At 46.9% G+C, this 26,349-nt stretch overlaps 2 protein-coding genes across 3 annotated transcripts; both read left to right on the top strand.

Moving 5' to 3' along the window:
• Positions 1-345: 345 nt before the first annotated feature.
• On the top strand, positions 346-23,335 carry LOC131286734 (protein roadkill). Of its 2 annotated transcripts, none has more exons than XM_058315729.1 (7): positions 346-738; positions 865-1,018; positions 20,723-20,844; positions 22,038-22,317; positions 22,395-22,572; positions 22,649-22,970; positions 23,119-23,335. In XM_058315729.1, the coding sequence occupies exons 1-7, from the start codon at positions 695-697 to the stop codon at positions 23,261-23,263; spliced, it is 1,245 nt and encodes a 414-aa protein (XP_058171712.1). In that variant the 5' UTR covers positions 346-694; the 3' UTR covers positions 23,264-23,335. The 2 variants fall into 2 exon arrangements, with proteins under 2 accessions (XP_058171712.1, XP_058171710.1); XM_058315727.1 differs by having other exon boundaries at positions 23,116-23,335.
• On the top strand, positions 23,294-24,610 carry LOC131284231 (uncharacterized). Its single transcript, XM_058313085.1, has one exon. The coding sequence runs from the start codon at positions 23,294-23,296 to the stop codon at positions 24,608-24,610; it is 1,317 nt and encodes a 438-aa protein (XP_058169068.1).
• The last annotated feature ends 1,739 nt before the right edge of the window (positions 24,611-26,349 follow it).

The raw sequence follows: 26,349 nt of genomic DNA, 5'->3' as shown, positions 1-26,349 counted from the left end.
GTAGTGGTTGTGCAGGCAACGTCGAAGAAGTGGTTGCCGTAAGTTTTATGTGCAAAGGATACAACATTCTCAAGTGGATGCCTTTCAGTGGATGTGGTTCGTGAAGATAGGAAAGGCAGAAAAACTCTGTGAAACAACCTTTCAAACGATTTATCCTGTCGAAGTTGGTTCATAGTTTCGAATAGAAGGAAGGATTCGCTGTGGAAGTGTGTGCAATAGCTATCCTTTCTTATCCTTGATATTCAAAATCAACCATTTTCCATTTCCTTGCGATCCAAGCAGTGACGAGAATTGTTTAAATTATAAAATTCCATTTTTCTCCTTCTTAGTGCGAGCATTGGCGACTTTGTCGGTTTGTGGAATTAATTAGTGAACAAACACACCAGCAAAATTTTGCCATCATCACAGACAGCCATTTGCCGAGTGATAATTGAATGTAAAGATCATTCACAGTACCAGTTAGCAAACACCCGCTGTGTTGTGTAAAGTTCTCGTGTTCTTGGTTCTAATTGTCTGCTGTCAAATTGTGTCAAGCCTTGGACAAAATACTTGTCTAGAAGAGGAAACTCCGGGTGGGGAGGAGAAGAAGAAAGAAAAAAAACCCCGAAAGGTTTAGTGCACTTTAAGCGAAGGGGATTTTTCACATGTCGGGTTCGATTCCGGTTCCGGTGGTGTTGCTTGCGTTGCTGGTCAGATGACTTCCGAGGAGACAAACTGGCTTAGCTATTACACTGTGAGGTATACCACACCGCTCCAAGCCAATTGCATATAACTGAATAATTACTTCTTATTATTTGGAACTGAATTTCCACCATTGTTTCTTGCTCGTCTAAAATGTTGTTTTCTTTTCTCTCTCCTCACCAGATTGCCGGTAGTTAGTGACTGTCCGGCAGGTCAAACTGCTAGAGTTACATCAAACCTGCACTCTTCCAGTAGCACCATGGCAAACAGCAGAGTGCCCTCGCCCCCGCTGCCGGAAGTCAACACGCCGGTGGCGGAAAATTGGTGTTACACTCAGGTGAGTCGATGTCCGGAAGAGTAAAAACTTAAACGCCAAGGATTATCTAAAGGACCTTTAATTCCAATGCAATGATTGAGGGGATTTGAGCAATGTTTCTTGTAGTGCGGATTCGCAAACCGGGTGGTGGCTGTTGAATAAATAGCTATAGGAAATAGTCCATTGTGGTGGAATTGGACATGGCAACCCCTTCACAGAAAAGCAGAGACACTTCAGACGAGTGATGCCATCTGTCACCCTCCTCGTCATCGTCGTTCGCCATCTTATAACATATCCCTGTTCTTTCAACCTGTTTTTGGAGGTGAACATAAAACGACGCGTCTCGGACGGCGGCCGTTTATGCTTCGTTTCTTTTCTTTCCTTCACGCATTTCTAAACATTTCCCTTCTCTTTTATCTGTCTCTGCTCCGCCGCTTTCCTTCGTCATCGAGCTACACACACACACGGTGTCGCTGTCTCCTTCACGGCCAACACACACAGTAGCACACATTCAGAGCGCCGCAATCGTCTCGCGAACACACAATGCAACAGCGCCGTCGTCGAGCACGCCAAGCCCCGCCATCCCAGCCCATCATCTCCCCCATTCATCCATCCACCCGTCCGTCCATTCCTCGCCGATGGCCAAGTGGTGGTGTACGGTCGAGCGAAGAACGTTCAACTCTCGGCTGGCGGAAGAACCCTGAACGCAATCCAACCGGGGGCAAAAGCAAACAGCGCGCGAACGCGATGATGTGTGTGGCTGTGTGTATGTTTGTGTGTGGTTGTTGGGGGTCAACATTAAGCGAGGGGGAGATATAACAGAGAGACCCCCGCAGTTCAGTTGCCTTCAGAGTGAGCATTGTAGCATCGCATAAATTGATCATGATGGTCTTTCCTTCCTACCACCACCTCGTGCTCTGGGTCACCTGCTTTGGTCTCATTCCCTCTTACACACACACACATACATACTTTGGCTTATGTTATTCATAAAAGTCATTCGTGCAAGAACATGGAGATATGCTTCTTATTTCCTCGAGTCCTTCACACGCGGTACGTTTGGTTTTTCGATGTCCCCGATCAAAAATGGTTTGATTACGTACGAAGACTTGCTTATATTTTTGTATATTCACACATATAACCACCAGACCCACGCGGAATGACTAACTTCCCTACGCTAACGACGTGTAGGTGTTCCTTAACCTCCGACTAAACACCTTCGAGCGTTGACCCCTCCTGCTCGATGGCGTCAAGTATGTGCCGAGAACATATCCTCATTTCAGCGTTCGGCAGCCTTTCATTTTGCCCGCTACATGACGTTGTGTGTTCCCTTGAACACGCGTTGCCGGAACCAACTTCCTTCCATTTTCCGTGGAGCATACGTGTGATCTTCCCCCACTCACGGCCGCCGCCTATGTTGGTGGGTTCGTGATGGTAGACCGTGAACAATTTCACATCGATTATGACGGTTTTATGTTCTGTCGATTCCATCATTGGCCTTTAGGGATGGGATGTTCCAAACTGATGGTGATGGGTGTAATGATGCTTTTTGAAAGTAATGGCGAACAACACAAAGAACTCCCGTTTGTGGAAATGCTATTTACATATTAATGTGTCATTTACATATTAATGACTTCCATAACCAATCATGTTTCACGCAATACCGGTTCGATTTTAGATTATTGATTACCACCTTTTCCACATCAAAGATGGCTTACGATTAGAGCCCTTCTTTCCTTTGGTGTTCGTTTCGTTCTTTCACGCCTTGCCATGGTAACTAGTTTAGTAACCAAGTAGATCTAATGTCAAGGGGGAGCAAAAAGGATGGAAAGCATTTCCTAACATATTTCCACCAGCACTGGCCCTGTGCGTCGTCTTTTGACCACACATAAACTACAACAGCCCTGGGTCGGCTAGATAGTTGTCGAGGGGGGGTATTCTATTTGCAGAACATCTTCCTGCTCGCGTTTGTGCCCGCATTTCACGGGGTTTAGGTTTTCCACCGCGTTTTTGTAATAGGTGCGTGCGTTAGTTTCGGTCTATGCCAATGAACCTTTTATTTCCTCTCTTTTCCTTCTGATGGTGCGTGTTGGAAAAGCGCCTAGGGGAGGGAGGGACCTTCAGGGAACGTGCACTGGTCTGTGAACAATTTTCGACGAGTTGTTCTACCATAGCGTTCCTCAGAATCGGCGGGATGCTGTTTTGGCAGAATGACTAGAAGTAAGGATACCAACAACACGTGTGAGCTAATGGGGATTCCGTCTTACAAACCACGGCTAAGGCTCCGGTACACCACCCTAAATAAGTTCGCAATTGCTCTCTCAGCAGCGTACCGGCCGCGATCGTTGCAGATCACATCATTGGAATGGAACTCATGCTTCATGAATCGCGTGCAACGAACTCAACCCGGTCTGATGATCGGTCTTTTTTGTCTCTCCCTCTTTCCGGGGGAAGATCATTCATCCCAGACTCCTCCTCGTCATGGTTCGGTTCGGGACTGGCTTCCCGGTTGGCTTAATGCGTGTGTTACCATTCCCGACGCACGGCAATTGATGCTGTCATCATCATGCTGTTGCCTTTCAGCTGATCAACCATCGTTTCCAACCGGTTGATTCATAAACCCTCCTCTGCACAATTGTTCTCTGGATCCGGGAAACGTTGTACGGTTCGGGTTGCGGGTTTACTTTATGGACTAAAATCCATTAATATCATTATCAGCTCGATGGTGTAGCGCAATAATGGTACCTGACACGACCTGACGATTCGAGGTTCGATTCCGCAAGTAGGTAATTAATCACCTGAAAATTTTCTAATTTAAACGTGTTCGTAAAAATCCAAGGTTAAATTATTCTCTGCTTTTCGTATCAAACGTCTACTGAAAAAATCGTGTGTGTAGTGCCTTTTTGATTGAAAATAGCTTGTAACGTTGTGTCATCATGTGCACAATCACGCGACGACGTGCCCTCGAGAACACCACGCCACAACGTGTTTGTTCCCTCTTTTTTTTTTTGCTTGCCGCCTGCTGCAACCGGCTAAACCGAGGTGCGTACTACTGCTGCACTTTTTGCTGAACTGGGAAGAACTGCCGTGACACCGTAGAGCATCGGTTGGCAAAGTACTCTTATTCAAGGTAATTCGTTGAACTATTCCTCGATGGGGCGATGTTGTGTCGGTGGAGGTTGTTGGTGTGACCGTTGTGATCGTTGGACCCGATCGAGCTGAGTGCCGCCGAGCTTTGATACGCTTGAAAGATCAGGCAAAGGGCACTTTCCGCAATCGGGTTAGTCGAGGCAGGATCCCAAGGTTTCTTTTATAGAAATGGTTGACTTTTTCCCAGAGGAAGTTACATTTTCTTTGCACTAAATGGCAAAAGTCAATAAACCACGAAGGAAAAGCTAAAAAGATTGTTTGCAGTGACGTTTTACAGGTGATGATCTTTTTCGAAGTTTGAAGAACATGATGATTATTCTCATATAGCTTACTCACATACACATCCAATGTAGTGTGGCCTCTGTATTCTGGTGTACTTTTAGGCAGCATCCTTCCATTCGTCCGCTCATACTTTGGGAAAATAAAGTGACAAAATAAAACGGCCAAGAAGCGAATGCCTTTGGCCGGTGGTGGTTGTGCGCTGTCTGCATACAGTTCATTAACCCAACCGAACCGTCTCTCTCTCTCTCTCTCCCCCCCTCGATACATTCCTGACGAACCCGACCGACCATATCATAAGTTTTAGCATAGAATGGCACCGGAATGTGAGGGAAGCGAAAATTGGGGAGAAAACCAATGACTCTGGAATATGAAAGCGGGGAGGCGGCGTACGCGCAACAAGCAAGTGGAAGTGACTGGTGGTGAGATGTTGTCTGCCCGAGGAACGTGTTGTTTTTTTCCTCCCTTATTGCTCCACGCAAACCGCAATTCGGACGTCAGCAACCGATAGATATTCTGGTGCGTCTTCGGATCGTTTCGAAGACGGTGCTGGTTTGCCTCTGGCGTGAGAAAAGTATCCAAGCGAGGGAGCGAATGTGTTTGCACTTGCTGTTTCCGCTACCTTTTTGGAAGCGAGGAACAGTTCGCGGAGGTCTATGAACCAACGTTTTTTTGTTGGTGGGAGTTGGTTTTAGGGTGTGTTCCTACCCAGACAGAACTCTCCTCAGGTTGTCGTTTTCCTCGCTTGGTCGATCAAATTTCGATGGAGGAGTACGGCTAGTACTGGTTCTTAATCCACTTTTCAATATGTGGCTTGTTTGTAAAGTTGTTAAAAATGAAACGAGTCACCCGTGTGTGTGGGGGCCCACTTCCAAAAGGGTTGGAGGGTTTCCAATGCCTTCTGAAAAGTCCCTGGCCCGGGAATACAGGAGAAGAGAAGAAGGAACAACCCCGACCAGAGCTCATGGACATTGTGCTCTCCCGGACTCCCTTCGCATGCTTTTTCTTTGCTGTTTGCCTCTTGGGGCCACAAGACGTTTGACTCCTCAACAAGCTCCTCAAACGCCCCAGGAATGACTCAAGAAACAAAAAAAGAAAAAGGAAGACACCGAGAGAGGCAGAGAGAGCGAGAATGGAAAAGCGAAACAAGGAGAGAGAGAAAGTTGTGGAAGCGCGAGAGAGATCATCGCGGTCGTCACTTTCAAGGCCGAAAGGTTCTTGAACCACCACCGAGCAGCAGCAGCCAGCGCCATCGTCGTTCGTTCCTCGGCGGCTCGCGGATTCTCCTGCCATATCGGTGGAACGGTGGCCATCGTCGTCGACGTCAGGCGCACGATGGTGCTTCTTGGTGCCCCGGGACAACGCACCCGAGGAGGGACAATTTCGTGTTTCATTGGGCTTCCATTTTCTTTGGCGTGGCTCTCGCGTCCCTAGTCGAGGCAAGAAGATGGTGGCTTGCGAACGAAGGGAAATGATGTTGATGTTGCTCAGGTGTGATAAACTCCACTAAATGATGATGATGATGATGATGACGGTGGGGTCGACACGTTGGAGGTTGTTGTTCGTTGGCAAAACCGTCAATCGATATCCCTCAGTCAATGTCCCCGCGAAACGATTCCCTTTTGTGACCTGTTTTTTTTTGCGTTTGGTAGAACATCTAATGTGCAATGTAATCTATAATCATTTGTGGGAAAAACTTTGCCTCTTTTTACACGGTCGATTGCAAAGCTGCAAGAGGCTCCCGGACGTTTCCGGTGTGTCTTTTCCCTCCTGCCAGTGATTGATTAGCCTGTTTTGGGGCGATTATCAAGAATATTTCGTCTTTGTCGAACGCCACGACCTTCATTAAATAACGATTAGGGTGCAGGCAAAGGGGGGAAGGCTGATCGTGACGGGAGATTTCGCGATTTACATTTTTTAAGTGCTCCCGTTTTGTTAATGATTGTTTACTAAACGAGCACCGCAGAAAAAGTTCATAGAAAATCTTATAATTGTATAATCACCAATGCAAAGGAAATTGATCATATCGAAACGTTGAAAATCCCTTGAGCTTTTTCGTTTCGTTTGCCCGTGACTTTTTCCCACTCGCAACTAATGTTTCGTCTCGAAGGACATATTTCGCACTTCGATCGAAGGATTTGCTCAAAGACACACGGTCCACCCGCGGCGCACCCCCATCCTCTCGCCTCACGGTTATCGGATGATTGGTTGGTTTTCGCGTGAGCGTTTACGCGAATTTCCAACTTTTGTGCCGTGACGAATTTTCCCTCCGTCGACGAGAACCCCAGGAGAAGATGAAGAATCGAACGCGCGCGCGAAGGTGATTAACCGCCGGCCAAGCCGCGTCGAAGTCGTGGCGGAAGTCGCGAGGCATGGATGGGTTTTGAGTTGTCTGCGGTGTCTCTCTGCTGCTACACTTCTTGCCTTGAAGGAGTCGAATCACCCAAAAACTCGTGCGCCAGCTATAGAGACGACGGGACCTTGTCGAAAAAAAAATATACACACACACACATACAGACTATCGAATGAATAATCGGTTGTCCTTCGAACGAAAAAGCCGAAAAATAAACTCCATAATGCTTTTATATCTAGCTCTCCGAAGGCTTTTGTCTAGTCTGGCAATGGGGATTGGCTGGCAGAAGGGCAAGACAACGCCACAACACCAACACGAGCTGAGGAACACACCTTTAATACCGGAATCGTCTCCTTTGAATCTTCTTTTCATTTTGCGGCGTCTAGACGGAGGAAACGGAACACCCGAGGCTGGATAGCGAAATGAAGAATAAAGAATGTAATTAGGAAAAACGACCGTTAGGCGTCGAAAAGATGTCCAATAGACACGCTTGGTTGGTTTGATGTCTGGCCTGACTCATGTCTATGCAGATACATTATTGTGTGCACATGCCTCGAAGCTCGCCGTTTTACCGATACTCGTATGTCAGGATTTCGTTTTCGTTTGCTTGACAAATTATGAACTACTATTATACCCCGGCGAAGAAGCCTCTGAGGTGTGTGTGTCCTCAGTCCTCTACCGACGCCGGCAACCGTCGAAGGTTACTGCGGCAGGCATTATGTAATGGGCATCATGTCCTTCAACTTACTTTATCGATCCGTCCATGCTTTCCCTAACCCGAACGTCGTCCCCCATGTGGAAAACATGGTCGTAACTAAGTTGTGGTTGCATATTATTACTATCGATTTGCTCCCATTACTCCTAAACGGCTTTCAATATCTCCAGGAGTGTGTAAAATTGTAATAGAATTAGTCCATTGGACATCGACCTATGTTAAAGTCGGTGAGTTGTTATTACTCCACGTAAAGGGTGAAAAAGGTTCATTGCTCGTGAGGCCATTTCTCTCTCTTCATCTCCATCTTCCATTCCAGAAGTTCTATGAGTTCATGGAGCCAGACCGAGAAAAAGCCCCGAGACACGGAGTTCATGGCCACCGTTTTAGAGGCCGCTGTATATTGTTTCGGGGTCGATACGGAAAAAAGGCTTCTTTCCGTCGGGAAATTATTGGACCAAATAATTGAAGTGAAGAAAATGGAAAGCTGTTCTTTAACTCGAGCAACAGGATGTGGTAACCTCCTGATGAAGCCTCAAAAAAGCATCTTCCGTTTTTTGGTCAAGTTTTTGTGTGGATCACATGTGTTTCTCCTCGCATCACATATGGTGCGTACTGAGTTTGATGAGACTCATCCAACCTCTTGCGAAGTATGGCGAGTTACAGAATCACATTAGATGTTGAAGATACACAGGACAAACGTGAAAGAGTAATGTCATCAGGTTATTGACCATCGATATGGCGGGTGATGGAAAAAATATTCTTGACCAAACCAAGAAAAGAATCTTCAAGCGCAAAAGAAGTCGACCATGGATTGGGTGTTAAAGCAACAAACAGAAGAAAAAAGGTAAAAGAAAGTTCTTGCCATGCTGGACGGAAAAAAATGCTGGTATTTCGTACGTTGCTTGTGTTGTCCCCGCTAGTCTGTGGAAGTTCGAGCATTTCATTCGCCTCTCAGCGGGAGCACAACCAATCCCCCACAGCGTCGTCGACCTGTGTTGGCGTTTCCCTTCCACATGTTACCAAAGTGTCAAAATGAGGGGTTTTTTTTCCTCCAGATGGCCCCATCGGCGTCAATTTCTGGTTCTCACCTCACTTCTTTAACGTTTTCGTTGTACCATGCGTTGTTCTTGAAGGCGGCTGCCCAAAACCATCGGCGATGATGTCGGTGAACTCGAAATCGTCGGTCGGAATTATTCAAAGTAACAGCGTCAATATTATTGTGGTGGTGTGTCTTCATACAAAACAAGAAGATGGAAGTGTATCGCTGGAGAGATCGCAAGATTCTCTGTCGATGGCGCAAGTTCTTGTGCATTCCTTAGGGCAGAGTCGTCGAGTTCGTAAAAGCCAAGCAACGAAAACGCCTCTCCGATATCGCCTACACAACAACGACGCCTGACTGCGAAGAATAATAATCCTCCACTTGTGGAAGTTGGTAATCCTCTTTGCGACCATTTCTGCAATGTCAACTCTTGTTGGAAGGTCAACGGAAAGGTGACGTTTTCTGCTTAGACTTACTTTCTTATTGGAAAAAGTAGTCTCAAACATTCCTGCCTATAATTTATTGTATTTTCTGTCGTAAATGTTTAGCACACAATAACATCCATAGGCAGATCGGCGGCGGAGAAGCTCGTATTTTATTTTCCTATAAACTTATTAGTTTCCAACGCCCATTCTCATCAGCATCAGCCACCATCATCATTATCATCTCCGCTAATGGGTGTCTGGCGTTAGTCGGTCGAGAGCGGTTGACTTCTCGTGTGTGTGGATCGTGTGGTTGTTGTTGCTCCTCCTCATGCTGTTCGCTCGTTCGATTGTGGCTTTCGTGAACTGATATGAACCGCAACTGTAGGTGGGTTGAGGGTTGTTGCTGTAGTACTACTACCACCCTTGGGATGTGGTGCGCGAGTTCAAGGTCAGATAGTTCTGAGAGCGCTAACTCAAACACACACACACAATGTTTCTCTTTCTCTCTCTATATCTTGAATATGTGAGCCAGAGAAAGCTGTTATGAATGGAACTTGTGTTGCTTTAAATTGATTACCTTATTCATCGACGGGTGGTTGATAAATGTTTGAAAACACGGATGATGTTGTTTTCCTCGGGGTTTAGTTGTAGGAAGACCTAGAAAGTATTGTTTTCTTGGTTAATTCTCGATTGTGCTTTGAGTACAAAAACTATTCGACCGATGTTGATATCGACTCGATCAGTTTCAACAGTGCATTTCAAAAGTTGTAGACATGATTTATGGACTGTCTTATAACATACCGCATCGCGTATGTGTGGAGAGTGAACTGAATGGAAAAGCGTACCGTTTCCACCCGGACCGGTACGCGCTTTTGATGGTGGAAAATGTGGATGTCTGAGCGCACCTCTCGAATGGGCAACGAACTTTTCACACTCGACGGACACGCTGCTTTCCTCCACGTCCCCCAACAAAATATGGTGAGAGAGGGAGGGGGGACGATTATCTATATCCACAGCTTCTTCCGCAACGATCAGCTTCTCCTCCTCCTCCTCCACGATGTGTACCTTCTCCTTCGGTGCGCCCGGAGATGGTTCTAAGGCACATCGTCTGGGAAAGAAGAAGCGTGTTGTTGTGCACCGAGCAGGAGCCGTACAGGTCTTTGAAGGTCATCGATCTCTTGATTTATTTCTTCGCCTCGGCGTAAGGTGGTGAGAGGCAGTGAAAGGGTTCATTTGGAATACTTTTTCCACGCCCTCCCGTCCACTGCAAACGGGTGGTGCTGTGCGCTTCCAAGCCCAAGACGATCGCGCTAAGGGGGCCGCATCGAGGCGTGACCGAAAAGGAAGTGGCAAGTTTCATCTATCGCCCCGGTGCGAACGGTATGAATTTATTCTCCCGATCCTTCACCAGGGGGTCACCACGTTCGTTCACTTTTCTCTAATCCACCAACCTCCTGCCTCCTCCCTGTTCCTTTTTAGATTTTCCAACCCAATAGGGGGAGGAAGTATTAAACCTTGGAGGCACAAGAATAGACACAACGTGTAACATGCTCGGTGGCTTAAGTTTTTTCCTCCATTTTCTTCGCGAAACGATCACGTGCGATCTTGTGCAGAGAAAGGGTGAAGTGGAAGGGGAGGAAAATCTGCGCGATCAGAATACTTATAAGCCTTTTCCACAGCCGTGCAATGACCTGCCCGTCCGCGTCGGTACGTTGTGACGATTTTCTTTTACCTTTCTATGCGTGATTCTGTTCTTGTTCGCAAAGCCGATGACCGCTACTTCTAGCTTCCTTTTGGCTTCAGTTTTGATCAACAAGTGGATAAAAGATGTAAGAATCCATTACTTCGGTTGGTGAACTCATAGTTGATGATATATGTATTGCTTTCCATTATCAATTCATCTTTTCACCGTACGGTATATTATGACGATTGATACAGTTAAATATCAGAGAGAGTAACGCAAGAAACCCGTTTACGTCCTTCGATAAGATCGTTTCGATACTCGGGCACTTTTCCGGTACAAGTGTGATGGAAAATTCACGCCTCGAATCGATTACATTATGTTGCGAATCGATATATCATAAAAACTTTGACTGTTTCCGTTTCATTTGAGATGTTTATCAAGATTTTCTTTTTTGTGTATCGCCCTTTGTCGCAAACGATCGAACGAACGTCCGGAAGTGGTGTGTAGCATGCGATTTTCTTTGCTGTACACAGTGTTAAACAAGCCAAAGAAAACTCCACTCATGAAATTATGCTCCAAACAACATCGTTGTGTTGGGAAAAAAAGTGTGGCGGAGCGTTAAACATAAGTCCGCAAGTTCACTCCTGTGCGCTTTTTTTCGCTTGACGATCTTTCCTTCTCCTTCGATGGGGGGGAAGAAGCAAGAGCGGTATGCTATGTTGCCTCCAATTATGCTCCGGTTCCGGCCGATCTTGCATGGATGCCGTGTGCCGGTCGATGGTTGAGTTTTTCCTCTTCACTTACGCTTTTTTCCTCCCCATTTGCCTTCCTTCGCTTCGGCTTCGTTTACTTTCTAACGAAATTACGCCACAGGTAAAAGTGGTGTGTGCGATTACTGGTGGCGGTGGTGGTGGTGGGTATGGTGATGATGATGATGATGATGAAAAGCGCACCAAACGCTCACTCACCCCTCACCCCCTTCCTTAATAGAGAAGGGTTTTTTGGTTTCCCGCCCGAAGAAAGAGAGAGAGAGAAAATAAAACAAGACAACAAGAGATAATTAATCGACAGGGGCCTCCTTCCGGAAAAAAACGGGAAGGAGGTGGAAAGGGCGAAAGTTAAATTCCAGGCGTGCGTTTTCCCTTCGTATCAAAACGTGTGCGCGAATCCGGATTGGGTTTATTTCCGGTGTAATGGAACCAGGCCTAAGAAGAGGAAAAAGGAATCGGACAAGATAAAGTATGAACAGCAATGCAAGACACTATGCCTCTTTTTAAGGGTGGATTCCATTGGTCCACCTTTTCTCCTGTCACGGGGGGAACCAGATTATGCTCCAGAGGATCACTTTCCACCCTGTGGAAAAAGGCATCAAGTGTGTTGGGAGAAGGGAGAAAGAGAGTGCGCCCGTTTGCGTTTTTTGTTGTGTGTTATGTAAAAGAAAAAAGGAAAGTAACCTCGGATAGATTCATCAAAGCTTCCTTTCCGACCATTTCATGAGTCGCCGCGTTTCTTTTTTCCACCCTCCCTCCCCTTGTACGATGGTTGAGTGAAAAATATAAAAGGCGCACAAAGGTGTCATCCAAAACGAGTGACACAAAATGTGGGACAAAATTACAGACAAAATAGCAATTCGAAGCATGGATTATGCATGTTTGTGCCCTGGGGGAGAAAGTACAGATGGTGATAACTCTCACCCCCTCCCTGTTTGAATCGAGTGAGTTTTTGTATCCTCTGTGTGTGTGTGTGTTTCTGTGTAGGGGTTTTGTTTTCCTTTAAATGTTGTGTAAAAGGGTGAATGCATTCAACGACGACATTGAACAAATGAATGCAAAGCGAGCATCATCCCTCCATCCTCCATCCCACGCGTCGCATATTTTCTTCTTTGGTGGCGAAATTGTGAAAACCGTTTGCCTCGGTGAGGAAGGGAGAGAAAGGAAGGAAGTGAGACGAGCACGAGGGGGAAAGGGGAGGAAGGTATATGCAAAGATCCACCTCCGCCTCCACGTCCCATTGTGTGTGCTGCATATTACTGCATGATGCGTCAACATATGCGCGAGCATAAAAGCGCGTGAAAGTGAGCGAATCGGAAGCGAAACGAAAGTACGTAAAATGTTCGATAGCGCGAGTTTTGTTGGGGGGTAAATATGTAAACGTTTCTTTGCGGCGTGCCATTTTAGTTTCCATAGTATTTCCAAACCCCCCTATAGCCTTACGCCTTGATATTTTTTATGATGGAACAACATTTTTCCAATGCTTCTTTTTTGAATTCCGTTCTAAGCGTTCCAATGGTTCAACTACTTTCATACGTGTCTGTAACCCGGTGACTGCCATGTCACCCAAAAATGGGTGACAGCAGCAACTAGTTCTAAAAAGTTTTTGACCCGTGAATAAATGAAAATGCAACATAAAAATTATGGTTATATTAAAAATAAGTTATTTAGGAAGCTAAGTTTTTGCTTGGTCTTCGAAAACCATCGTTTTAACAAATATTATAAACACATTTTTATTAAAATGATTGTACTAAAAATTGTGCTAAAAACGCTTGGTACGCAACGTGTCCAGCCCACTTTTTTAATGTATCTAATGGTACGCTAAACCTACAGCGTATAATTCATAACCTTCCGGATGATATGGTTAGAATATAGAAACAATAAAAGGTTTTCACAAAGCTGTTATGATCGATAGAATACCCAATATATGTTTTTATTTCCGGCAAGTTGTCAAGAGTCTTATATGATCATTTTCTTCGCTTGTACTAAATTGTACTAAATTTAAATTGAGCTGAATCCACCCGATTCTTTCACGCTTTATGGTTGATGGTTCACTGGGTAGTGCGAGCCGATGGAAATTGGTGATGGACAACCCTTCCCCCTTTCCATCATTTCACTTCCTGAATGACGATAATGATGGCCCGGTAATGTAGGGACGTAAATTCTGTACGTCTGTGCCTTTCTCTTCAACTGCTCCGAGGGCCCGCAGTACTGCACAGTCGGTGTCGGCCATCGCACGACTCTCACTTTCATCCGAAAATGGGGGAATTAAGTGGAATCCCCAGCGACACTGCTGCTGGGCTGACGTTTGAACTGGTCGCCATGGGTCACCCACCATCACCACCACCCATCCACAGCATCTCGCCATCGCGTCGGTGATCAGTTCCTCTTGTGTGTTTATTTAAATCTGAAATAATCAAAAATAATCATCGTTCCCTTGCCGGCGCGCGGGGGGTTGATCACGGGGGCGGAGATAGTTCACTTACTTTCTTCCACCCTTTGTGTGTGTCTGTGTTTGTGTATAGTACAACATACACTCACTCGCGCTGCCCTGCAGCATTTCACTCGAATGATTTGTTCCGGTTTGTTGCCGCCATGCTGTTGCTGCTTCTGTAGCCCTCCATCTCTCTTTCTGCTTGCGTCCGTCCATCCGTCCGGTGGTATCCGTCATTGATCGGAGGGAAAATGAAGCCAAACGAGAGCGAAAGTGAATTGGAGACGAAGGAAAAAAAAAGATCCAACCCGAAGCCCCCAACACAAAACGAAACGGTTGGAAAAAATGGAAAAAAGTAAATGATGAAAAATGCGCAAACCTTCTCTCAAACACAACACCACATTCACTTTCTTCTTCGTCTTGGACTTTCAATTTTGGTGGAGTTGTGCTGTCGTCTGGGTCGATCCGTGGTGGCTCTCCCCTCTCGGAGATGATGATCTATGTTGCACTCCAAACCTTTCTACCGGGCGACACTTTGCCGCATGTAAATTAAACGGTGGAAACCCTTTCCCTTGGGTGGGGAAGATGTTAAACATTTCCATCGTTCAAAGTAGAGGGCATTCAATTTTCCACCCACATGCATTTCTTTTTTTGTCGTTAAGAAAGAAAACGCTTTCAGAGTGGGGAAACGAGGAAGTTGGTGCTTTGGTGTCGGAAAATTTCTTCACAGCTTTTAGTTTTGGAGATTGAAAGCCGTCAATGTGTGACATCGATTTCGTGTTACACAATATCGGGTTTCAACACTGCCTCGCGTTAGGTTCGATTAGAGAAAAAGGAAAAATCAAAACTGCAGCACCCTAATCAGTTACATAATACTAACCGAGTGTTCACTTCCGTTTCTTGTAGTCGATTTGTTATCCACTTTAAAATTCTCTTTTGTTAGGCTCATCTCGAGCCAAGAACAAATCGTCTAAGAAGTGTAAAACACCATACACACTTCGAATTATGTTCGCCAAGATCTTCCATTTGTTTTCCAAACCAAGTCCCACTCCCTGTGAAAAGGTGTTGGTGTTGCTTTGTACGATAATTACGCAAAGGGCTTCGGGAGCCTTAATAGGATTTTTATTTGCACCTGGTTGTTAATTTTCACACCATATGAGTGGAAGTGAAGCAGCCCATGCCGCCGGGGTATGTGTGTTGTTTCCCGCCTCGGAACAGAGCCCGCCGATAACTGTTGCTTGCGCGGTCCGTTTGATGTTTTTCCTCTCATATTTGCTTCGGTTTTTAACTCCACTCGTGGCATTTCAATTTAAACGTGTCTCAAACAAAGAATTGCCTTTCCAAAATATCGTTGATGGAAACCATTTTTAGGCTAGGTTCCATCGCATTATAGAATTTTATTTTGAGCACAGAGTTGTCAACTTTACACAATAGAAAAACAGATTTTTTATGTTTTGTGAAATGTTTAAATACCAGGATTTGTAAGAGTTATGTAAACATTTTTTATATTTCAATTGATTTTTGGTTTATCGATGTCTTGTTTCTTTATTGAAGGAGTGTGAGAGATCACTGGCAAGTGAGCCTTTTATTCCTTAACACGTTGACTGCCATGGCTATTATTTTTGATAGCTAGAAGTCATTAGTTCTAAAAAATGTTTGCCCCAGAAATGAATGAAAATACAATATAAAAATTATAGTAATATTTAATATCATTTCTTTGAAAAGCTAAGTCTTTGCTTAGCCCTCAAAATCCGTAGAATAATAAATGTTATAAACTCATTTTATTAAAAAAGAGTGTACTAAAAAAGTGTGCTAAAAACACTTGACAGTCAACGTGTTAATGATGATCCTTTTTTCATCTTTGGATTGGTACCTCTCGTGCGTTACTTATTCCGATCAGCATTAGTTTGCGGGCAATTAATAAATCCTTGCCTTTTTAATCAATCCATTCCATTTTCAAATCCTCCTCCTCCTCCTCCTCCTCCTTGACTTTTCGTGAGTCATAATATGGCGACACCAATTGAACGACTGGCTTTCCCCATTCGGCCCATGGTTCGTGTACTTTTTTTTTTGCAATTTGAAAGTGTACTTTATGATCCCGTCAAGCCGAGGAAGATTTTAATCATTCGTTTGTTTGTAAATCGATGATGCGAGGGTGGTGGTGATCTTTTTTTTACCACCCATTGCTTTAGTCGTCCCTTCTCCTCGAGGTGTTACTGTTACGATCGCGCTTTTCACTGCATTGATCACCAACCAGCGTTGGGAGAACGATCGTGAACGATCGAAACACGACCCTTTTGCGGAGCGTGAAACATAGCAGAAAAAAAGGCCTTAAAAATCGCCGGGCAACTGAGCCGGGCGATCATTCCCCACATCTCTCCCTCCCAATGGATTTGAGCGTAGGGCAAAACGGCGGGGTTGGAAGAAAGGAAGCGCAGTAGTGGCGCCGGCCTAAGAGAGCGCCATTTCCCCCGGAAACACGTTTTTAACCTTTTCTTTCCCTCTCTCCAGCTATCGGCGGCTGCATTTCTCCTCTTACGTAATAGTGGATGCCCCGTGCGCGTAAATGTGGCTGCTTTTGGTGTGAGGCAAGCGAAAGAAAGCAGACATTTAACTCTTTCCGTATTTTCGCTTCTTTTTTGTCTCCTGCGCTCCTCGTTCCTGGACGAAACAAACATTTCGTGGGTTTGGATGTGGAAGGGTCAGTTTGTTTTTTCCCTTTCCATCCTTTTTTTTCTGCGAAAGAGGCCAGTTTCTTTTCCATTTTCAGTGCCATACTAAGATGGTACAGCATGGGCTTACCCGAATCGTTTTTAAAATTTAGGTCGACTTCCATAATCTAAAATTTAGGCCGGAACCATTTCTTGTCTGAAGACATTCCGCGGGAAGAAATATTTCCTCTTTTCGTTACGTTTCGTCCAATGCAATTTCCATTACTTCTTACACAAAACAAAAAAATCCTTATTTCCCAAAAAAATTAGATGAAACCGATCGTGCTTAATCGACTTAAACTTTTCTGTCTGGGATATATTAGAGAGAGGGGCTACGTTTTCTCTTCCATCCGCCAAATTACCCAGTGGAAAAACAGAGGGATTTTCTCCTCCATCGCTCAGCCCACCCTTCTACACCTACCCTTGGAACCCTCTTCCTCCTCCTCGACCGGCATGTTGGTGAGGTAACAAGTGATGGCATTTGTTTGGTTTTGTGTTGTGGGGGTGCGTCGTGTGAAAGTAAAAGTTCACAATCGGCGTCGTACACTCACACATTCACACAAACCACATGTCTTTATATCTCTCACTCGTACTTTCTTTTGAGACTTTTTCTCTCCCTTTGTCCCCTCCTCCCCCTTCGCCTTGGTGGAAACCATTTTCCAACGGAGGGTGAAAGTGAAAGAGAGAAAACGAACGATACACAACAGTGGTCCGAGGAGAGGAGGAGAAGATCTGGTATGGGAAATTGGCGGAGGGGCGGACGATCGTATGCGGTAACACTCTGGGCGCTTGTGGTGCCGTGATGAAAGCAAAGCAATAGTAAAGACGACCCACACACACACACATACACACAGACGTACCGGTTGCTGGTGGTTTTTCGTGGTGGTGGAAGGGAGCGCTGTTGTGTTGCTCCTTCCAAAGACCACGAGACGACGCGCCTTGATTGCCTCAGGTAACGGCGTGTTGTGGAGCCTTCTTACAGCACCAACTCTCTCTCCGGAAAGCAACAGAGGGAAGCAACGAGGCGCCACCAGCCTAACCGGCCCGAGCCGAGGAAGGAGAGAGTCAGTCCAGTCGGAGGTCGCGCGAAAGAAAGGTGTCTGTCTCATCCTTTTCGTTGGTGGTTTGCGCGCGAGTAGAAAACCGCGGGCACGCGCGGTTTGCGCATGCTACGGATCTTTTGCGTGTGTTTCTGTGTGGCTGTGTGTGGTTGATCGAACATGCTCTCTCCTTGGGTTTGGCTGGCGCTGGACGGTTTCTGCGCGCTTAGTGAGTAAAGATCCGCGCAACGGTGCGCACGCGAGACACGGACCGGACGGTTGCTGCCAAGAGAAGGGCGCGCGTGTTTAGTTTTAATCCTGTCCTGTGAAAAATTGCACAACCGATGCGCATCCGGTGTGTGTGATCCCTGTTAAGTACCTGTGCCTTGTTTTTGGCTATACCACTCCCACCCCCCCGTGTACCGTGTTGAAAGCGTATCCATGAGTTTTGTGCATTTATAAATCGGTGTCAACCGCCAATCCTCTTGTCCTGTGATTGTTTTAAAATATTGCAACGTACTCCTAGTGTTGATTTTAATGATTCCACCAAGCAACGGTCTGCATGTGTTCATTTTTTAAACCATTAGAATAAGGCTACCAACCGTTACAGAGTCGTTACACCCGTTCGTTGTGTTCTTGCACCTGAATTGCCTACATCTAGGCGTTTGTGTGTGAAGTTTAAAGATAAAGCCCCGACCGTGTTCGTTTCTACGTTTTATCGCGTGAAGTAAAGTGGTGTATCCTTGTCCCCGCGTTGTGCGTTACCGTGTGCTTAATCCCAGGAGGAAAGGGAGTGAAAAAAGTGGCCACATAATCCGTACGAAATGGAAAGCAAGTGTGTGGAAACGGCGACCACAACCATGCGGACGAGAACGATCGCGATCGCGACGACGCCGGCCGCCGGCGGTGGTACCACGACCTCCTCGTTCATAGTGCCTCCCGCCTCCCCACCACCACCCCGTCGGCCGATCCTTACCGCCACGTATATGGCCACCACGACCATTCCCAAACCCGGTGAAACCATCGATCGAGGTGGAGGAGAAGGAGGAGGAGGAGGAGGAGGAAGAGAATCCGATCACCCGGAAGATTATCCTTGCTCCTCGACGGTGTCGCCTTCGTCCTCCTCTGCCATCTGCTCGCCGACACACATCAGTCACCACCAACAGCAGCACCATAATCTGCCCTCGAGTACGACGCCAGCGAAGGGCGCACTAGTTTCCGCAGTTCCTGCCATCAGCGGCGCGACCACCACCACCCCCGTTACCACCACCGTCGTGGGGACAGCCGACAGCGACCCGACCGAAACCGACGATGACCTCGAGGAGAGAAAATACGTGTTCAAAATGAAGCTTAACTACTGCAACATCTACCTGGTGACGACCAGCTATCGAAAGGAAAGGCCCTCCTCCCAAACCTTGTGCCATTTTCACTTTCCTTTTTCTTTTCTTCCATCGATGAGGGGCGTGGGGACGGGGATCCCTTTCCTATGGGGTTCGTGCGTGCGTGCGTGCCTTCCTTCAAAAGGTGTCTTGCTCTCCCAGAGCACGTGTTTATTTCTGTTATGTTACGACGCGCGTCGTTCAGGAGGCAGAAAAGAAAATCCTTTTTTTGGTATCTCCGAAGATCGCGGCTTAAAGTGGGTTTTTCTTCTTTCTCCTTCCTCCTGTGACTGTCATCACTTTCTTGGAGGGCGCCCTACGATGCCGCGCTACTCCGCCAATGCACTCTCTACTTTTACATAATCACCTAAACCGCCACCTTTTCCTTCGGAGGAGTCGCCCCTTGGACGCCGCTTCCCCTGCTTTCTTTGCACGACGATCGTGTTTTCTGTTGCCCGCTCCTCCCTCCGCACCACCGCGCATCATCCAGATTTTGCACGCTGGGAGATACCGCTGGAGATAATATGGCCATGGCGCGCACCCGTGTACTCTCTGACATTATTTCCGTCTGTCTCCGGGGGGGGGGGGTTCTTTTCTTCGTCTTCTTCGGCGCCTTCGCTGCCTCTCACCCACACGATCGATCACACGCGTGGCCTCCAAGACGAGCGTCGCGGGGTGGCCCCACTTTTCTTCCGTGAGTGAGTGAGCGAGTTTCTTTTTTCTCCACTCCTTTCGCTTTTTTTCTGGTATTATTTTCTGTTTGATTCGCGGGGCCGTCTGTAGACTTTCTTCGTTTTCTTACCGCTGGTCGCTGCTGCCACTGTTTGGGTGCACGTTTTCTCCATTTTTGCCTTTCCCGGCGAAGCTCTCGGCGTTTGTTGTGGTGGGGGAGATGTTGAAGAGCGGTGTGGGTGGGTTTGGGGTGGCATGACGAAGACGGGACGGCGGCGAGATCGGTCCAGACGGACGAATTAAAATATATATGGTGTGTTACCTAACAGCAGCAGCAACGCCACCAACACAAATGGCTTCTTCTGGCCACGGATCGGGTTGGAGAAATTGCGGCAAAAGAAACGAAAGCGGCCTGGGAAAGATAGGAAAGCAAAACAACAAAAAAAGAGAGATACACACGGCGGCGACGGCGGCGGGTGGCGTTCGGAAGTGTTGCATAGCGAAAATGCAAAATTATTTTCAACAAAACGAAAAAAAAACAAACTCGAAAAAACACATGGATTGGAATGGAAATATGAAACTTCCTTTCACGCCTTTTTGCCGCCCGCGTCCGGCCCATGCCAACGTCGTCGATTGCGACCACTGTGCGTTTGCTTCCTACTTTCTTTCCCGTGCGCTAAAACACTCTCTCTCTCAAACGGTGGCATATTTTTGTTTTTTTTTTGTGTAAAGAAGGAGAAGGGCGTTAAGTCGCGGAGTTACTTGTTGTGGGTGGATGGGTACGTGTTTTTTCCCGTTTCAAATGAAACTTTCCTTGGGATAAGGAAAAACTTTATTATTTTCCAGAAAGGAATTAAAAGTAAGCGGGCATGGTTAAATGTCATCATTGAACCTATTTTAAACTAATTAAACCAGATTTGAAGGCATTGCGTATTTGTCAGGGGCAAAACTGAATATCCTCGAATGTATTGTCTTCTCATTGCATTGGTTCTAAAGTTCCCTTTAAAAAAATATCCAAGTATCGTCCTTCGCACATTTTTAATAATATTTTTCTCCTTCTCCCCGTATCACCAACAGGTCAAAGTGGTCAAATTCAGCTACATGTGGACCATAAACAACTTCAGCTTCTGCCGGGAAGAGATGGGCGAAGTGCTGAAATCCTCCACATTCTCCGCAGGTGCTAATGACAAATTAAAATGGTGAGTTTATTGCGGAGTCGCAGATGCACATGTTTCCTTTATGATTATCTCCATTTCACACTCAATAAAGAATCGATTTTGTTTTGGATGGAAAGTGCACTCACTTGTCGGTTGATGCAAGTTTCCACCGATCCGTTAACACACCGGGGATGTGTTTCTCCGTGGGGTGCTCCTTTGAACATCTGTCTGTTCCGGTTATGTATCGCTTTCATCTCACCTTTTCGCCGAATGATATTCCATTTGGTGATTATGAAATCATCGATCCTTTTTATTTCCCGGCGATCGACATACACACACACACACACTCACAACTCATGCGAGGAAACGATATTGGCCATTGATCGATCGAACGGCACGAAACCACCGAAAAACCTGCATCCGTTTCCTTTACCACCTTGGGGAGGTTGTTTCTTGTTCGTATGAGCTTTCCTCAAATTGACCCCCGGTCAAATCCAGTCCTGGCTCCTCTAGCGCTCGCTACTTTTTGGGGGCTCGCTGCCTTGTTGTCCGTCCGTCTGTTGGGTGAATCGATCCTTTCACCGGGCCAAATTTCACCGGGCAGATCCGCAAAGAAAGTACGCCACACCAACCCGCGCGCTACGGCGCTCTCTTACGCTCTGCGAACCACATTTTGATTTCCGTGTAGAAAGTACAAAGGTTATGTGATGCCTTTTTTACCCGTTGTGCGCGCCCGTGTGTGCGCCGTGCCTGAAACCCTTGTGGTAGGATAATAAAAAGTTACAGAGGGTACAGTTACATTGTTTGCGGTGACCATTTTGGGGCAGATTTTTCGGTGGTAAATAATTGGTTATCCCCCATACGAATGCAGCGGGGACGGGGTGGACGTTTTCGTGGGCTGGTTCCTCCTACCTTCACTTTCCCGGTGGTTTCGTAAATTGAAACCCGTGTGAAGAGCTAAATTCATTGTTCGTTTTACCCATTGACTTTTGCGTATTTAAAAAATGCGCATGAATGCGAAACGAGAAATTGAGGAAACGTGAAGTGATTTCAATGAATCAGGAATCAGTTTTAGCATAAGCAAAACATACGAACGGACGAAAATCGCAAATCCTTCCATTATTCGTATTACCCCTGAATGTATGCAAAATAACACGCACTTATGGTCGGTTCCAATAATAAATCGATATCTAACAACATTTTCCCATTCCCTAACCATTTCTACTCTCCAACAGGTGCTTGCGCGTCAACCCAAAGGGTCTAGACGAGGAAAGCAAAGACTATCTCTCCCTCTACCTGCTTCTGGTGTCCTGCAACAAGTCGGAGGTGCGGGCAAAGTTCAAATTTTCCATCCTCAACGCCAAACGGGAGGAGACGAAGGCGATGGAGTCGCAGCGGGCGTACCGGTTTGTGCAGGGCAAGGACTGGGGCTTCAAGAAGTTCATCCGGCGGGACTTTCTGCTGGACGAGGCGAACGGGCTGCTGCCCGAGGACAAACTCACGATATTCTGCGAGGTAATTTAATTGTTGTGACGAAACTCGTTTTAATTTTTTTAACGCCCTGGATTTTTTGTTTGTTTGTTTTGCTACAGGTCAGCGTGGTGGCCGATAGTGTGAACATTTCCGGCCAAAGCAACATCATTCAATTCAAAGTGCCAGAATGCAAGCTGTCCGAGGATCTGGGGACGCTGTTCGACAACGAAAAGTTCAGCGACGTCACGCTGGCGGTCGGTGGTCGGGAGTTCCAGGTGCACAAAGCAATCCTAGCCGGTAAGTCGGTCATACATGTCACCTTCCTCGGATGGGTCATCTTATCCACCACCTTCCCCACCCCTTCTTCCCGCAGCACGCAGTCCTGTGTTTGCGGCAATGTTTGAGCACGAGATGGAGGAGCGAAAGCAGAACCGGGTCGCCATCACCGACGTGGACCACGAAGTATTAAAGGAGATGCTGCGGTTTATCTACACGGGGAAGGCGCCGAATCTGGACAAGATGGCGGACGACCTACTGGCGGCGGCGGACAAGTACGCCCTGGACAAGCTGAAGGTGATGTGCGAGGAAGCGCTCTGTGTTAATCTGTCGGTCGAAACGGCGGCCGAGACGCTGATCCTGGCCGATCTGCACAGTGCCGATCAGCTTAAGGCGCAAACGATAGACTTCATCAACACGTAAGTGGCATTTCGACTCGTTTGATAATTTTACCGTTCTCACGCAGAACAACGTGTTGCTACGTTATCCTTATCCGTTTCCTTTAACGCAATATTCAAATGTGTCTTTTTCTCTCTTGCTCCTACTTTTTCTTTCGCGCTTCAGCAGTCATGCGACCGACGTTGTGGAAACGGTCGGCTGGAAGAACATGGTGTCCACGCATCCGCACCTGCTGAACGAGGCGTACCGAGCACTCGCGACGCAACAGATACCACCGATCGGCCCACCGCGCAAACGGGTGAAGATGAGCTGAAATAAAATGTTGACATCCGTAAATGCCGTGATGTCAACATCGCCGTCACCACCGTCGTCGTCGTCACCAGCAGCAGCAGCAGTAGCAGCATTAGTAGTCCCAACCCCACTTCCCTCGCCCTACGCAACAACAACGACCCAACCACCGTCATCAGTATCGTCCTCGTCGTCCACGGCGGTTGCAGCAACATCGTCGTCGTCCTCAACAGCATCGGCAGCACCGGCACTTGCAGCAGCACTTCTACTGGCTGGCTCATCATCTCCATCGACTTTGCAGCAACAGGGAGGATCGCAAGACATCGCTACACCATCGTCGTCCCCTTCGTTGCCACTTGCGTTGTCCCTCTCGCCCTCACCACCGACCCTGGTACAATCGTCAACGGTGGCCGCGAGTGCTTCGTCGTCCCTGTTGATCAATCATCTCACGAGCAACAGTAAACCATCTTTATCATCATCTTCTTCGTCTTCGTCACTCGGTGGTAGTGTTCCGCAACAGCAGGAGTCGCCACCAAAAATAGCTGGAGAAAAGCAACACGAGTCCCCGCTGGTCGTGGTAGCCGCAGCAGCTGCAGCCGCCACTGGTAGTTCCCCGAGAAAGGCAAAGATAACTTTATCGTCCTCTCCGGCGCCACCCGCGAATGAAGTAGCCGCTTCCGTGGCCGCTGGTGGGCCGATCGTGAACGTAGTGAACGATATTGCAGCTGGACTGGCGAATGCAGTTGCCGCTGCCGTTGCCGATGCCGTCACCGTGGCCACGATTGGAAGGAATCTGAACCAGCAGCAGCAGCAGCAGCAGCAACATCGTCACCATCAACAACACGGCAGCAACAACAGCAACTCGTACTCGCAACTGCGCCAACAGCTGGAAATGGGAACCGCCGCCGTGGGTGGTGGAGGAAACGCTACCACCAATTCCGTAACGCCAAAGCATTGGCCCACCACCGGTGGAGGACAGCAAGCAGCCCAACAGCAGCAGCATAGTCATCTGAAGCTATTTCTCAACGGTGGAGTAGTAGGAGGAGGTAGTGCTGCCGGTGCTGGTGGGAACCCCGGTGGTTTCCAGAGGCAACAGCAGCCAACGGCAGCACAACATCATCACCACCATCACCATCATCACCATCACGTCCATGCCCAGCTCCGCCGGCAGATGTTGGCCTCGTCGTCCTCCTCCTCCTCCTCCGCTGTGTCATCCACTCCGACGTCGTCGTCATCATCCAGCGTCGTCGCTGTTGGAGGAAGTGCTGGCAACGAGCCCCACAACACCAACAACAACCAAAACGGAGGACGAATGATCATGCGTAACGGTGCATCCGCCGCGGGCGACGCAAACCACCCGAACCGTTGGTAGGGAGGGCGGAAGGGAGAGAGAGACGCACGATGCGAGTTTACCCGTGAACAATCATCATCGCCAAAGGGGAAGTTTTTTTGTTTTTGTTTTTCGATTCGATCTCGAAGTTCCACCACATGGCGATCCTTTCGAGCGTAGCAAATACCCACACACTCACGCACTCCTAGCTAGTTGGGAGAAAATGGTACACATTAGATAGGGTGTGGTGGATCTTCCGTCGTTGAGTATTGCTTGCTTGCTTCCCATCAACGATATCAAGAACAAGAAAGGAGAATCACGAAGAAGGACGTCGTTAGCATCTCAGCATCATCGTGTTTAATTACACATCATGTAACTCTAGTGGAACGTGTAGTAGTGGTAACAAAAAAGTAGTAGTTAGAAGTGTAGCAGCAGTACAAGAAGCTTCGGCTTCTTCTCTCCGTTCAATTTCATCCCCCATTGATCCGCAACTCGTTCAACACACACACAGCATCAGTAAAAACACTCAGTCATTCTATTTAGTGGAACCTGACCTCCCTTTAGACAACAGATTAGAGGCGAAAGATAGATCATCGATCGTCGTTGTTGTCGTTGTTGTTGTTGTTGTTGGTATGTTGTACGACAGGAAACATTCAACGAGAATTCCCCCCCGAAACTAAAAGGCGTCATCCTTTGCCGATTTGCCTCCCTCTACTCTCTCTCTTTCGCTCCCTCGTTCTCTCCCTCTCTCACTTTCTCTAAATGGTTTTTGATAAGCGTTCCTTACATTTGTTTTTGATTCTTATTTTTATAAATTTTTATGTTGTATCCGTTGCTTGGTCATCTAAAAGTTGATAAATGCACGCTGCTGCTTCTTGGATGTAAACAAAAAGAGTACGTGCAGAGAAAAGCAAGCGATGACCGTCTTGGTCGTTTTTTTTCCGTTTTCTTTGATGGCTCGTTCATTTCTTCCTTGATCGCAGCAAGCAAAGACACTCACTGCCCGTTCGGGTGAAGTGTTCAAGCGAGATAAAACGCATCAAACAGGAGCACCACAGAGAGAGGGGGAGAGAAAGAGAGATAGAGAGAAACCAATGCGTTAAACATAATTTATGCAATGTGATATTTTTTTTCGTCGTCTGTACGTGTTAGCTAATATTAATTAATTAGTAATATGACAAAGTGTGTGGAATTCGGTCGAGCGTAACTCGTGGGAAAGATGATGATGTTTTTAGATACGCAGGAATACGCAACGGTACGGAATATGAATATGCAGAATGAATGAAGCAAACAGGCGATAAAAAAAAAGGAAGGAAGCGGGGAGGATAATAATTGATAATCACAGGACAATTAGCAGCGAGCGATGACGAGGGGAGAGGAGAAATTACGGACGGAAATCGGAATGCGATACGGGGTGTGGAACAAAGAGTTTGAGTTAGAAGTGGTAGAATGGTAGAAAAGATCACCATAAAGATGATATGATGCGCAATGAAATGGCACGAAGTGCCGGAAAAGGGTTGTTGCGGGAGGGAGCATGCAAAATAGGAAAGGCCAATCTCAAATGAATGATTATTATAACCTGTTTAAAGGTCGATTCTTTGGATGGCCATAGGGGAAGTGAAAAGCATAAATAATAAGAAACAGTTCTGTAGGTTGGTGACACGACACGATTTGGTGGAAGAAAACATTTGGATATGGAACCGGAGGAAAATCTGTTGGAAAAGAAAAAAGTTTAGATCTATCAAAGATCTTTTTTCGATGATTTTTTTTTGTAGTTGGAT

The sequence above is a fragment of the Anopheles ziemanni genome, chromosome 3 (assembly GCF_943734765.1).
Source record: "Anopheles ziemanni chromosome 3, idAnoZiCoDA_A2_x.2, whole genome shotgun sequence".
Classification (NCBI taxonomy): Eukaryota; Metazoa; Arthropoda; class Insecta; order Diptera; family Culicidae; genus Anopheles; species Anopheles ziemanni.
This window is presented reverse-complemented; position numbering and strand designations above follow the sequence as displayed.